The sequence below is a fragment of the Amphiprion ocellaris genome, chromosome 3 (assembly GCF_022539595.1).
Source record: "Amphiprion ocellaris isolate individual 3 ecotype Okinawa chromosome 3, ASM2253959v1, whole genome shotgun sequence".
In the NCBI taxonomy this organism is placed as follows: Eukaryota; Metazoa; Chordata; class Actinopteri; family Pomacentridae; genus Amphiprion; species Amphiprion ocellaris.
In genome coordinates, this window is record NC_072768.1 from 12,230,971 (window position 1) to 12,245,358 (window position 14,388).

The 14,388-nt window shown below is 40.2% G+C and overlaps 1 protein-coding gene and 1 long non-coding RNA gene across 3 annotated transcripts in view; one reads left to right on the forward strand and one right to left on the reverse strand.

Moving 5' to 3' along the window:
- LOC111581256 (transient receptor potential cation channel subfamily M member 1-like) overlaps positions 1–14,388 on the forward strand; it is a 20,226-nt gene continuing 5,838 nt past the window's right edge. Inside the window, exons 1-16 of one of the 2 annotated variants that reach the window (XM_035956873.2) lie at positions 1–287; positions 7,565–7,641; positions 8,429–8,624; positions 8,760–8,973; positions 9,281–9,405; positions 9,504–9,675; positions 10,018–10,192; positions 10,281–10,404; positions 11,978–12,050; positions 12,182–12,282; positions 12,836–13,012; positions 13,115–13,249; positions 13,377–13,427; positions 13,548–13,688; positions 13,776–13,805; positions 13,900–14,192. In XM_035956873.2, coding sequence (XP_035812766.1) covers positions 216–287; positions 7,565–7,641; positions 8,429–8,624; positions 8,760–8,973; positions 9,281–9,405; positions 9,504–9,675; positions 10,018–10,192; positions 10,281–10,404; positions 11,978–12,050; positions 12,182–12,282; positions 12,836–13,012; positions 13,115–13,249; positions 13,377–13,427; positions 13,548–13,688; positions 13,776–13,805; positions 13,900–14,192 — 2,156 coding nt within the window. In that variant the 5' untranslated portion in view covers positions 1–215. The remainder of the gene's footprint in view (positions 288–7,564; positions 7,642–8,428; positions 8,625–8,759; positions 8,974–9,280; positions 9,406–9,503; positions 9,676–10,017; positions 10,193–10,280; positions 10,405–11,977; positions 12,051–12,181; positions 12,283–12,835; positions 13,013–13,114; positions 13,250–13,376; positions 13,428–13,547; positions 13,689–13,775; positions 13,806–13,899; positions 14,193–14,388) is intronic. The other variant, XM_023289369.3, reaches the window with a different exon arrangement.
- The window catches only part of LOC118471567 (uncharacterized), a 4,678-nt gene continuing 1,290 nt past the window's right edge, over positions 11,001–14,388 (reverse strand). Inside the window, exons 3-5 of the long non-coding RNA XR_004848902.2 lie at positions 13,341–13,404; positions 13,105–13,228; positions 11,001–12,224 (exon numbers count right to left, since the gene is read on the reverse strand). This is a non-coding gene — a long non-coding RNA (uncharacterized LOC118471567). The remainder of the gene's footprint in view (positions 12,225–13,104; positions 13,229–13,340; positions 13,405–14,388) is intronic.

Genomic DNA, 14,388 nt, shown 5'->3' on the forward strand with positions numbered 1-14,388 from the left:
TCTCTGTCTTGTCAGTCGGGAGTAAGCTGCCAAGCGGAGAGCGAAGCACCGAAACCTGGACCGATAGTGAAGCATAATAACTTTTAAAGTGTGAATCTAGAAGTAGCTGTCATGCCTTCGTTCTGTAGCGGCTTTGGAGGGTTTCTGTCTGTTGCTGTTGAACTCTGACCTGTCGCTGCTCTCTGAGGATCCTTCTCTTGATTTAAGTTGTCAACATGGACCCCAAGGGCCCGAGTGGCACCTTTAAGCGGTCCTCCCTCAAACGCTCCACATCTGGCTCGCAGAAGGTAAGACGAAGCCTGCAGGCAGCAATGCCACATTCAACAGGTGATTCTGTAGAACTTTACAGTGCCGTCTCCACTCTGAAGTGTATTCATTTATCTGGAAAACTATGTTTTTTGAGTTAATACTTTAATTATTTTGAGATTAAGTGTTGTGTTATTCTCAAGTTAATGAAATGAATAACTGCAGTTTATCCTAGTTGTTTTTTTATGAACTTTTTGCAAACAGAAACTGTATTATCATTCACTTTACTGGCGTTGCACAGAATGTCACATGGCACCATTACTGGCCCGAGCCCATATTAACCAATCATTTTAGAGCCTTTCCGTTTGGCATAGACACACGCACCATTCATGGCTGCTGGTCTTATACTGGCAAGCACATAGTCTGCTCTCCCAGCCCTTTAAAGTTCCCGTTAAGTGGTGTTTAAAGCTGAGCAGTCACTCGCTCCGGTACGGCACTTTAATCCTTCATAATGGCCCAACGTGAACGACCACGGCTATGACAGATTAAAGACTCTTATCTTTCTAAAGTCTGCTTTCATGTGATTAACACTCCTGTTAGCATGTCCTTGAAAGCAAGAAAGATGTAGTTTTTATATACATGCGCTTTTCTACTCTACTAGTCCAACGAGCAGCGTATTCTGGAATTAGAGCAAACATACGACAAACACACTCAGCAGCCACTGCATCAGTGGAGGATTTTAAGCGAAGAGCAGTGGTGACATTTGGAGGAGGGCAAATCACAAAGACCCTGTCTTATTTAAATAGTTTAAAATAAAGCTAGCTTAGTGAACCTAAATGATTTTAAATGCATCTAGTTTCTGAAAAAGTAGTAAAGTGGAAACACAAAACAAGCAAATTCAGTTTCAAGCTTTGTTGATACTGTCTAGAAATGTTCCAGCAAATTCTGAGCTGAGAAAACTGTTCACTCTGTGACAACATCAGTCGCTGCTGATGTAAATTCCAACAGTATATGTGACACCATTAAAACAGTCTAGACTGACAGGTTTCTATACATCGCAGCATTTATTGCTGAGATTAATATATCTCGTATAATCCGCATTTTTTTATCTGAGGTTGTACGCTGTAAAGCAATCAGCAAAGCTTCGGCTCTCAAGTGAATAGTGCTGCACTTTTAATGAGATCCGATATGTTGCTAAATATAAACTCATTGGCTGCACGGACCAGACAGCTGAGAAATAACATTGTCCATTTTTTTATGGATCAGGCACATTTGCTGTGACAGTCTATAATCACGGATTTGTCTTCTTTATTCAAATGATAGGCATGCACATCATGTTCATAGTATAGAGAGGGATTTATATATTTTTTATCCATAGTAATTTGTTTTATAGTAATTTAAAAAATAGTGTAAACATTTAAAATTTAAAAAAAAAATCTGGGTCAGTCTTGCGTGTTGGAAGCCTTAGTTAAGGTATAATATAAAATTCTGTCCATCTACTTCTCTTTTACTGAAAATTCATTCCTTATTAGCACATAGCGATGACAAAACGGGCCTGAAAGCCACTCTAGCCTGATGGGTGCGAACAATTTTGGATGAGTTTTGTACTAAAAAGCACTTGAACCAAATTAACTTTACTAATTTAAAGTGCAAAGGCATTAAAGCCAGTAAAAATGTAGTGAACAGCTCCTACTAGTTTCTCTGTGGGTTTTCAGGCTCATATGACTGTGTGATGTAAGCAACAAGCTCAGGTCAGGTGAGGCCAAGAATCCTTAAAAAGCTTTACGGCTAAGGTTGATGTAGCTGAAAATAAGGCTGAGCAACAGCGACAACAGACGTCTTTGTGTGCAGTAAGCTTGTAAAAAAAAATGAAAGTTTACCGAATAAGATCCTCCAATCTTGCAGCATTCGGTGGTTAAAGTTAAAAGGGTTCCTCACTGCTTAGCTACAAACATGTTTTGCTGTACCTAAATTATGAATCAAACCAAATAGATATTATAAGAGATGTGGTCAAAGCACATAGAAAAGCTTTGGATATTTTAATTCTGCATTAGAGAAGGCAAACACCTATGTCCAATTCAATTACATGTTACATGTTGGTGAAAAGTTATCTGCAATACTTGTAGTTTTGAAGTGAGTAGGTGCTAAAAATGTGCCTTTTTTCAAATGTTAACACACTGTGCACACAAAGCACACCTGGCTTACAATCTTCACGGGCCAAAATGCAATTTACAAATGACATTTGGAACTGTGAAAGTCATGACAAGGTCTGAAAGAGCAAGAAAACTTTCAGATAAAACTGCTCATCTGTTGGTCAGAAGGGCAAAGCAACACTCAGTATTTTTCTAAAAGACCTGCAGGAAGATTTCAGCTGACTTTTAGTTGATGCCGACCATCTCACACAGAAAAGTCATCAGACAGACACCTGACCGGCAAACTCATCATAAAAGTTACTGCATGAAAGCAACAAGTTTGGTTGTGGAGACATGAAATAGAAACTGGGCTCTTTGGTCACAATCACCAGCATACTGGGAGAAAAAAAAAACAAGCAGTATTTGATAAAAAGTACACATTTCCAACTACACTACATGAACAGAGGAACATGTGAACTTCACCAATTATCTGCAGATTCTGTCTGGATGCAAATCAAACAAGCAGTCAATGAACAACTACACCATGGCAAAGACCAACAGCAGAAAACTAAACGCACCCTAAAATAATTCAATTAACACAAGCAGAAGCTCCCTTACATTTAAAGGCTCATTTTAATGCATTTCTTTTACTACAGGGGCTGTTTTCACTTTGTTCACTTTAAACAAAACACTTATAACTACATTCAAAACCCTTAAAACTGTTGAGTAATCTGCTATCAGACCTTCTAAATCTGTAAGATTTATAATTATTAGGTTAGAAGGGAAAACACTTCAAACTTCACTCATCCTGACAAATATTTAACTTTCATTACATAAGGATTTAATACTCCTGTTGCTAGTTTCTAAGCTGCTCTTATCACTCTTCTTATTCCTTCATTTTGTGTAAAATGTGTATTTGGTCAGGCTCTCCTTCGGGGGAAAACAGGAAAAACAGCAGCTTTAAAACATGTCTTATGACTCCCTCAACTCCTGGGGATAATCAGTGACATGTTGGACTCGTGATGGCTAACTGGATTTTCAAACTCAAGAGGACAATGGGCGCATTTACAAACAGGCCTGAGTGAAAACACTTAGTTTCACAGTTCATGCAAATTTGACTATCCAGAGCCTGCAACTCGAGTGTGTCGCGTTGTCTAAATATCTTTTCCCCTCAAGAGAAAACGAGTCAAAGGCAGCTTTATATTCATTCCATGTGTATTGACCATGAGTCTGGAATATTTTTTAGACAGTAAAAAGAGTCCAAGCAGGTTTCCTTCCTGTCACAGTGCATCAAGCTCTAATCACGTCGCCATTCAATACCAAAGCCGAGCAATTAGTTGCTTTTATCTTCAACCTTGGTGACATCACATTCCTCACAGGACCCCCAAATCTTTTCTGATCTGTTTCACTTGTGCTGATGAGGCTTTTGTTGTACAAATTCCATTGTTACAATATTCAGAGTGAATATGTCTTTTTTCAACTCATAAATTCACCTAGCGTAAACAATAATGTGTTTAAAATGCACTGAAGTCGACTAGGTCAAATGTTAACCTTTATCATACATTCTTGCATGACTGTTGGGGCTGAATAATCTGTGTAATTGTAGCTTCACTGGCACAAATTAGCTGTGATCTAGTTGTTGCTAAGCTGTGGGTCAGGAGACCAGGACCATGTGATTCTAGAGTAAAAAGGAATGAATGTATGCCTGCCGTGTCTGCGGCCTGCATGTGTCTCGACTGACACAAATCCTGTATCTACTGCATTATAAAACTGATGGAATTCATCAGCAGAATCAGATATAGATTATATATACACAACTAGAGCAATGTTTTGTGCTAGAATATAGTCCAGTTTTTGAGAGAAAACATAATTGCTTCGGTACATCTCATGTAAAACACTTATTTCTGTTTCCTCTGCCACAACCTGGCAATTATAATTTCCGCCTCACAAACAACTGTCTTTTGTTTTCAGTGATCAGTAAATTCTGTGCGTTGGAATGAATGTTGTTTTTTGTTCCGAGGCTTGTCTTAAGTCTTGTTAATTTGCTTGGCGTGACACAATCTGATCCTGCAGTATGTAATTCTTCCAGGTTTTTTGTTGCTAAGTGCTCAAAGGCAGCTCTTAACGAGCCAGCTGGTTGCTGACTGGATTTTGGTTTTAATTGCTGTGGTTAATGAGTTTAAGTAAGCTGAAATAACTGCGTCATACCGGCCAAACCCTTCTGGAAATGCGCTTTGTTTTGTTCGGCTATAATTAACAGTGGCCCACGTGTATTTTTTACCGGAGCAGAGCGAAAAGTGGGGAGTTCAGGGGGGGGGGATGTTTCTCTGTCTGTCTTTCTGTGTCATCAACCACCAGCCTCACTTGTCTTTTTCAGTGAGAGTTACAGTCTGGCTCAAACTGCTCGCTTCAACCATAAAAGGAGCACTTATCAAATCATTCCCATGAGGAATGTTTTAAGCAGATGTCTACTGCTTTGTGCTTGTTAACTCCATCGCAGCTCATCTAAAACCTTCTTCTAATTATTTAAGCATGGACCTTCAGCAAGAACTTCATACGTTTAAATAAATAGGATTCCTTCCAAACTTTGTCTGACTTGAGTTTTCTGTAAACAGAAGTCTACTAATATCCTTTTTAACACTTGGATACAATGCAGCCAGCAGGATTTCAAATAGCAGCCTGCTGTGCGACTACTTATTATGCAAAATCAGTGATGTTCTGCAACGCAAATCCACTTTACTAACATTAAAAAGCAAGACTATAGGAATACTGAATAGCTGGTCTGCTGAGTTTTTCTCTCCCTCCACAAAAACATGGTTGGTGGAAATAGAGATTAACTGCAATTAGCATTGACTGACCTTGCCCCCAACTGGAGACCAGTCATGTCTTAACAAGGCGCCTTCCAAAAGAATGCCTGCATCCAATTCTCTCAATTATGCAAATTAGGTTGAAATCAAAGTAGTTGGAGGGGGTGAAAATTTTCAAATGAAAAGTTGGGGAGCCTCTGAAACGAGACTGCAGTGCTTTTAGCTTGGCCACTCTGCTCCGTCTTCTCACACTAGCTAAGATCTTCCACACTGTGAAGTGAACACAAAGAAAGGAGTTTCAGCAAATTGGGAGATTAGGGGCCAGTTATCAAAGTAGATTTATTGTGCCTTGTTCAAGCGAAGGATGAAAATACCCTGTGGGCATGGAGAAGGGGTCATGGGACTCCCAAAAGGATTACCTTGAACTGGAGTCATGAGACTTGGGCGAACAAAGACCCTGCTCACATGCTCATCATATTAACCGGCCCTCATAAAGTGAAGAAGTTTCATGTCCTGTGGGATTCAATGAGACCGCTTGACTGGGAGTGCAGCAGCAGAGGAAAGCTCTGACAGAGGAGCAGCAGACTGTAGATTTCCTCTCCACTCTCAAGCCTTAATCTCCAGCAGCACTAGAGCTAGGACTCTGCAGCACCATCAGAGGATTGTGTGTAAGTGAATTCTGCAACTGCAGCTCCTTTCAAACTTTATTTCATCACTTTTCTGACAGAATCTAGACAGATGCGACCTAACGGCAGTAGATGCGGTTTCAACTGTAGACCCTGGAAAGTGAATTCAGATGTGCTAAATGTGAGCAGGCAGCACTGCATGGGTTCTGGGTGCTTAATGATGCATGATCACACCGAGACGGAAAACTGCCAAGGCGAGACAGACAAGAAAAACGGACAGCAAAATACAGGATAGTAAAACAGGATAGTAATTTTTTTTTGTTTCGTTTTTTTGCCAAAGAAACCAAAAAAAAAAAAAAACCAAACCAAAAAAACCCCAAAACTACAGGTTAAATAGGAAAGGGTAAAAATGCAAATGCAAAAAAAGAAAAAGCACAGCTTAATTAAAAGTAGTTTTACTTACTATTTTAGCAAAGAAAGTGGATTTTATCTGCCAGTATCTGATGACATTTTGGATTCAAACAAAATGATACTTCAAGGAATCTGAGGGGAAAATCAGCCATTATACTTAAATACAACATTTGTAAAGTTAATATTTTATATGCATATTTACAATTTATGCAGTAGTATTGCTGCAGTTCAACCTATTTAATGCAAAAAAATCAAGCAAAATAAAGTAGTAATTATTAATAGTGAAAAATAGTAATAAATAACAGGCAATATTCATATGTGATAAGCAATATTCATAGAACATCTGAAGGAGTTTGCATTCATAAAAAAATCATACCAGATAATACCTGTTGTCTTTACTTTAATTATTTTGTAAATCTAGAACATACAGAAAAACATCTAGAAAAGGAATTTGGATGTTTGTTTTTCCTTAAAGCGGAACATAGAAGATAATCTGGACTAGTTTGTGGTTTTGTGGAGCAGCTGCCCTGCTGGCTGAGGCCATTTAAGCAGATAAACAGAGAACAGTAACTGTACTGTGTCAGGGGCACTTGTGATGGTCACAAGACTTCAATAGAGCTTATCTATGGTCTTTAATTTATACTCATATAACTGCAGGCTTATAGGTGGAGTCCAAATAGATTTTCTTTTTACTGTGTTTTAAGGAACATTCTTCAAGATTTCAGCTGTGTTTTTCATTTGAATTCCCAGTGTTTTCTTGGAAAGCTCTGCTTCCAGTGATTCAGTTTTAATTGGGCCTCCACTGTCAACAAAGGCCCTCATAGAAACTCGGCTTTGAACTCAGGTTATCTTTGCTCAGCACTGGAATAAGATCAGACAGCAATCAGAACATGATTTGACAAAGTGAGTGGGCAGAGTACTATTGTGTGATGTTTTTCGCTGACTGCTAATTTAACTCGAAGAGACTAAAAGAAGACAATTTCACGTAGTTGTCAGTCAGCATCATTTCTAGTATAATAAACTCAGGAATAACAGACCCGGCTTGACTTTATTGTGTGATGCACAATGTTTTTTGCCAGTTCATGTCACTCAATTTGTAATAAAAACAGCATTCACTCTATTTCTAGACTTAGCGGAAACACTTTTACTCTAATCATATTTTCTCCTCCTCTGTCATTTACGCTATCTCTGTAGGATGCAAACAGCCCTGGTCTTTCAGAAAGGATTACTGCTAAGAGGATTTTGATCGTGAAACTTAGATTCAGATATCATAAGGATGCTCTCCCTGTGGCTCTGGTATGATAGCATGTGAAGCTAACACTTTTCTTTTTTGTCTTTACAGGCACAGAGAGCCTGGATTGAGAGGACCTTTCTTAAAAGAGAATGTGTTCACATATTCCCCAGCAAGGACCCAACCAGGTAATCATGGCCTTCAAATTTACCTTTGAATGGTTATTCATTATTTGTGGTAAACATATGGCCTTAGATGTCAAGAGCAGCTGTGCCATTATTGTTTAACATGAGAGATAACATGGAGAGCATTACTCTAAAACTCTCTAACACAACTTTTCCTGTCAATTTTAGCCAGGTTTTACAGCAGTGCTGCTATTTTTAACTGCTCAGGCTTTGTACAATGTTCATTTGCATTAGTTTGTTTAAAAAAAAAAAAAAAAAAAAGTCTTTTAAAAATGCATGAAGTGTGAAAATGCTATTCAACAACAGAGTCAATAAAAAGCAACAACAAAATGAGATTACAGAGAAAATGGTTTAACCAGAGAACAAACTGGCCTATGTATAATTTTTTCTCGTCAATTGGGCTTTTGTTCATGTAATGTATAACTCATGACAGTGACAATTATATGAATTATCTTTAACAGTGACATTCGGCTCCATATTCACTAATTAATTACAAATCAATTTTTCTATTAGTCCACTCATTCACTAAATCCATGACTAAAGGTTATCAGTCCTTTATCAGAATGAAAGCAGATTTTTAAGTATTGTAGGACCTGACTACTACCCTGATCTCCAAAGCTCCTGCAATGCTGTGAGCAGCGAGGCGGCACAGCCCTTTTGTTCATCGAGGCACATATTTCCCAGAAATGGGTACAGCCACGAATTAACCCGTGAGATGTGTGTTTCGAGGAAAAGGTGCCGCCTTTCATTCCCTTCAAGCTGTAGTTCATACACTCTGTGATCTGTCTAGATGTGCCTGCGGTCAGCTGACGACGCAGCACGTGGCCATCCCTCCTGGTGCCAACTCACTAGAGGAAGCACACCAGCTGGTGCAGATTGACACCCCAAAGGACAAATGGTCTGTGATCAAACACACCAGGACGTACCCGACGGACTCCTTTGGCATCATTGAGTTCCAGGGAGGAGGATTCATCAACAAGGCCATGGTGAGTTTCAGACACTCAAAATGATCTCTGTGTTTACAGAGAAGCAGAGGACCAAAAACAGTACAAAAAAAGTAGAACTCACTGCAAGGAAAGGTGTGATCACAAGGCTGTACTTTCCCCTTTTTTATTTCCTAGTATATCCGGGTTTCATATGACACCAAGCCTGACAACCTCCTGCATTTGATGGTGAAGGACTGGCAACTGGAGCTGCCCACCTTGCTCATCTCTGTACACGGAGGTCTGCAGAACTTTGACCTCCAGCCCAAACTCAAGCAAGTGTTTGGCAAAGGTCTGATCAAAGCGGCTGTCACCACTGGAGCTTGGATCTTCACGGGTGGAGTCAACACGGGTAGGACGCCGACAGTTCAGGATAATGCTTTTAATGTTCACTTAACAAATATCAGATTGTGACATTAGAAGATTACCTTTGCTTGAAATTGTTATTACATAATACCAGTTCTGCAATTTCCTGGGGGGAGATTTGACCAACCCATTGTCACAGGTTTAAGCTCTTTAATTAGAGCTTTAGTGGGAAAATTCATCACAAATGACAGTCTGTGTGGATCAGCAACCTCAGCATGTCCCTTAATGTGGCCCCATTAGGTATCTGAAAGAGTTATTATTCATATTAATTTATTCTGTTCATTACATTTTAGGGGTGATTCGTCATGTTGGAGATGCCTTAAAGGACCATTCCTCTAAGTCACGAGGAAAAGTGTGTGCAATAGGAATTGCTCCATGGGGGATTTTGGAAAACAAAGAAGACCTCATTGGAAAAGATGTAAGAACATTTACAGCTTAATTTCTTTTTAAAAAGCCCTTTTCATCATTATATTCCGCCTTGAATCATTTCACTAACATTTCTTCTTCTTTTTCCAGGTAACCAGACCCTATCAGACGATGGCAAACCCACTGAGCAAGCTGGCAGTGCTCAACAACAGTCATTCCCACTTTATCCTCACCGACAACGGAACCTGCGGGAAGTATGGCTCCGAGGTCAAACTCCGTCGACTGCTGGAGAAGCACATCTCCTTGCAGAAGATCAACACTCGTAAGTCACACAGCATTCTGCCGATGTCGTTAAAAAAAAAAACCACATCCTCCATTCTCCATGGTGTGCGAGTGTGAGCCAGAATCTTGTTGGACAAGTGGATGGAGAGCTCCTCTGTGACCTGTGGGCTTCCCTTTGTCATCCTATGCCTGGAGCTCGGATAAGGCAGGGACAGCAAAGGGATGCTCAGCTGTCACCACTGACTTCACTCCCTCTTCCCTCTGGTTTGTCTGTTCACACATCACATCGAAGACACTTCATCATGTCATTCTCAGACTTCTGTTATTATAAGGTGTTATTTAGATAGATAAAAGGAATGACTATTTTTCCTGTGTGCTCCAGGTTTAGGTCAGGGGGTCCCTTTGGTGTGTCTGATTGTGGAGGGAGGTCCAAATGTTATCTCCATCGCCCTGGAAAGTCTGAGAGACGAGCCTCCCATCCCTGTGGTGGTGTGCGACGGCAGCGGTCGAGCTTCTGACATCATTTCCTTTGCACACAAGTTCTCAGAGGATGGAGGGTGAGGTTTTAGATGATTCATCCTTTGCTATACTTTTAGATTCCTCTATTAAAAGGCTAAAATTACACTTTTAAACCCTCTCCTGCAGCCTGGTTAATGACGACGTCCGAGACCAACTCTTAGTGACTATTCAGAAGACATTCAATTATAGCAAAAGCCAATCGCAGCAGATCCTGCTCATGGTAATGGAGTGCATGAAGAAAAGGGAACTGGTGAGTAGAAGAATAAAAAGAGTAAACAGTGTAGTTGTTGACGTTTTCACATTCCTCATATTCCAGACCATCTTGTATTTGAAAATGTCTGTGTCAATCAATAAATATTTTTAACTCGTGAAGCATCTGGTCTCCATCGTGGTTCATCCATTCTACTCATCTGTGCCTTTCCATTACCATATTGAATAAACATAATCCCCACAACCTGCTCGTCATTTTTCTCCTTCTTTCTGTGGCCATGGGTGGTATGTCATGTAATCCAGGGCATTCACAGCTTTACTGTACACCATCATTAACCCTCATGTATGTATATAAGCACGTGCTCGGCTGTAAAATGGTGGCGGATGTCTACTTGTACAGTGTTAAACTCCTCATCTTCATGCCATCAATACAGTTCAGCACACACCCTCAATTCTGGAGCTCCGCGTTTTTCTCCAAAGTGTTTGACTTTGGTACATAAATAGCAGCAGCATTTGTGCATCTCCCACCGATATCCGAAGGCATAAGTGATGTGATTAGTAGTTTGTAATTCCCAGCAGATATAATGGGTGGGAAAGATCAGTGCACACCACCACCTGCTTAGCAGAGGCTCTTACTTCATCTGTTCACAGTAAGCATGCAGCACACAGATGGAGGAGAGGCTCCATCTCCCTAATCCTCAGCCAGGTTCCTCTCTCCACTCCCCAGGCTTTCAGTCACCAGAGTGCTATCACTTCACTCAGGATTCTCTATCCCTAATGTATTAGACCGCCTAATGCTTCAACACACTCAGATAAGCAACTTAAACTGCTTTTCTAAAGATCACACCACTTTGAGTTTTTTCCCCCTCCACTGCCATTTAGTTTTCACTGATTCCCAATGCAGACAATGTGGTAAAGAGCTGGCAAGTTTATACACAGCTATTTGGCTAAACTATTACTGGCTCTCAAACTAAAGTACCACGATTAACCTACAGGTGGAAAACTGTGGCTGTCTAGTCTCCACATAATCCTTTCAACCAAAGTGCATCCCAAATGAACAGCTGGGTTAGAAAAATAAAAACACTGATTTAGAAGACTGAAATTTGCCGTGATGTAACACCAGGATGCATCATTTCACCTTAAACTATGAGTTCACTCTTAGGAAGGTCTCACACAGTCTTCCCTACAACTACGAAAGAGCAACAACAGTTGTCAGTGTTCATACTGATTCAGGCTGCTCATTATTAACGCATCCTGATGCCTGCTCGGAAATCTCTGGCGCCGTGCCACATATTCATGCCAATCTAATCCCATTCACCCCGGCTGCATGTGACAGACCCGTCAGCGTAATTTCATTTGATATAGTTGAGTCTGTAACAAGGCCATTGCTATCTCTCGGTCTGACCAGTAAATTAGCTGTTTGCGATCGAAAGGTCAGCGACAGTGTGCTGCAGTGAAAAGTCCTGCTGGAAATCAGTTGATACCACGTGTTTACCGCTATGTATTTCTGACACAAACTCATTCATTCATTCATTCATTTATGTAGTTCGTAATTACTGTCTAGCTCACATCTGCAACCGTTCCTTCTTTGTCAACTCTTTTCTCACATGTAGATTACAGTTTTTCGAATGGGTTCTGAGGGACAACAAGATATTGAAATGGCCATCCTCACTGCCTTGTTAAAAGGTATTATAAAACAGCATCATAAAACTTAACTAATGCTCTAATAGCAATACAATCTCTCACTGCATGCTACAAATACCTGCTCTCTTCATCTTCTCTCTTGTCTCTTTGTCCTTCTGTTTCTTTTGCTTCAGGCACAAATGCTTCAGCAGCAGATCAGCTCAGTTTGGCTCTGGCCTGGAACAGAGTGGATATTGCTCGCAATCACATCTTTGTTTACGGACACAATTTACCAGTGAGTGGTTCTTAACATTTGAATAGTGGGAATTAATCATTTGGGTGCACGCGAGTGCTCTATAGTTGCAAAATCGCCAATGATGTTTTTAGGACTGAAGGAAAGAATGTGGTTTTGGCAATCAAGAAATAGTTTACAAACCGACCTGATCGAAGTCTTATTCAAGTCAAAAATGTGTTTTGCTTATTGTTAACTTTACATGACCATAGCTGTATATGCAAAGTTTGACATGAGAGAGCTGTTTTCAAATGTTAAAACTGCTGGACAAATTAGTGGGTAAATTTAGAAAATCAAAATATTCTGAAAGATTATTTTTTTAAAGAATTTTTAACTACAGTAGTTGACTAACTTGAAAAACCATTCCAGATAGCATTCATTATACAAAGCAGAAGCAGTAATGTTCTCTCAGAGTGTGTGCTCCTCACATGACAGAACAAAAGGATAGTCTCACTTTAAACTGAGCTGTGTTTCTCAAATGCAAATAAAAAGTTAAGCTGATATTCAACCAAAGAAGAGACACAACTTTCTCCTTTTTTTATTCCTTCCCTGTCAGCCTGCCGGTGCCATTGCCAATACAACAACCTCTTTAGCCACGACCCAAGAGAAAACCAAAAGTCCTGCCAGCGCTCCTCGCAACAAGACCCGGGCCAAAAAGGGGAAGGGGAAGGGAAAAGCAAAACCTGAACCTCCAGAGGAAACAGATCCGAGGAAGTTGGAGTTGATTCGTTGGGTAATGATGAAGTCTATGTCAAACACTTCAGGTGGAAATTTGACAGAGTAGACTGAGAACACAAATAGTAATTAGCCTGTGTCATATATTACCTTCTGTTAGGTGAACTCTCTGGAACAGGCGATGATGGATGCTCTGGTGCTGGACAGAGTGGACTTTGTCAAACTGCTGCTTGAGAATGGCGTCAACATTCACCATTTCCTCACCATTCCCAGGCTGGAGGAGTTATACAACACGGTGGGTCAGGGAAAGTACAGCAAATGAAAATAAGATAAATTCTGAGAGGTCTGAGCAACAGCAACATATGGAAACAACGGATCTGACTAACCTTCATCCTCTTCCTCTCCGGCCTTCTCTTTCTCAGAAACTTGGCCCTGCGAACACGCTGCACGCTGTGGTTAGAGATGTCAAAAAGGTGAAACAACCCATCCTATGATATTAAACATGCAATCTAAAGTCTGTCATTCCAGATTAGTGGTAATTTTGGATTATTTTGAGCCATGTGTTATATAACATTACTCTGATGATTCTGCAGGGAAACCTTCCTCCAGATTATCAGATCACTTTGATTGATATTGGTCTGGTGCTGGAATACCTCATGGGAGGAGCTTACAGGAGTAATTACACCAGGAAGGTTTTCCGTAACCTCTACAATAATTTGTATGGACTAAAAAGGGTAGGCATGGATGAAAGGAAATTAAAAATAATGGTTGGGTCCGATAGGAATTAATATTAATCACAATGTTCTTCTTATCTCTTGCAGCCAAAAGCCCTGAAGCTTCTTGGAATGGAGGTGGAGTGTCCTTTAACAACAAAAGACTTTAAAATAGTTGAATAAATAAAATACATACAGCAGGATAATTTATTAAGTTTTTTCTTTTTGTTAGGATGATGAACCAAGACCCAAAGGCAAGAAAAAGCCAAAAAAGAAGAAGGAGGAAGAGGTGGAAATTGACGTGGATGACCCTGAAGTGTGCAGATTCAAGTTTCCATTCCATGAGCTGATGCTTTGGGCAGTGCTGATGAAGCGCCAGAAGATGGCGCTATTCCTCTGGCAGCGTGGAGAAGAAGCCATGGCAAAGGCCTTGGTGGCTTGTAAACTGTATAAAGCTATGGCCCATGAATGCTCTGAGAGTGAACTGGTCGATGACATCTCCCAAGATCTGGAGAACAACTCCAAGTCAGTCCCAAAGAATAAATGACAGTTAAATAAAACCAAATAACATAAAACATGTTTCATGTAGGCTGTCACAAAGCTAACAGGCTTATCACTCAAACAAATAGGCCCTTATACTTTACGCTTTTTATGCTTTTGTTATTTGCTTTTTGGTGATTTCAAACTCTTTTAAGTAGTGCTGTATAGACATTAAAGCTAT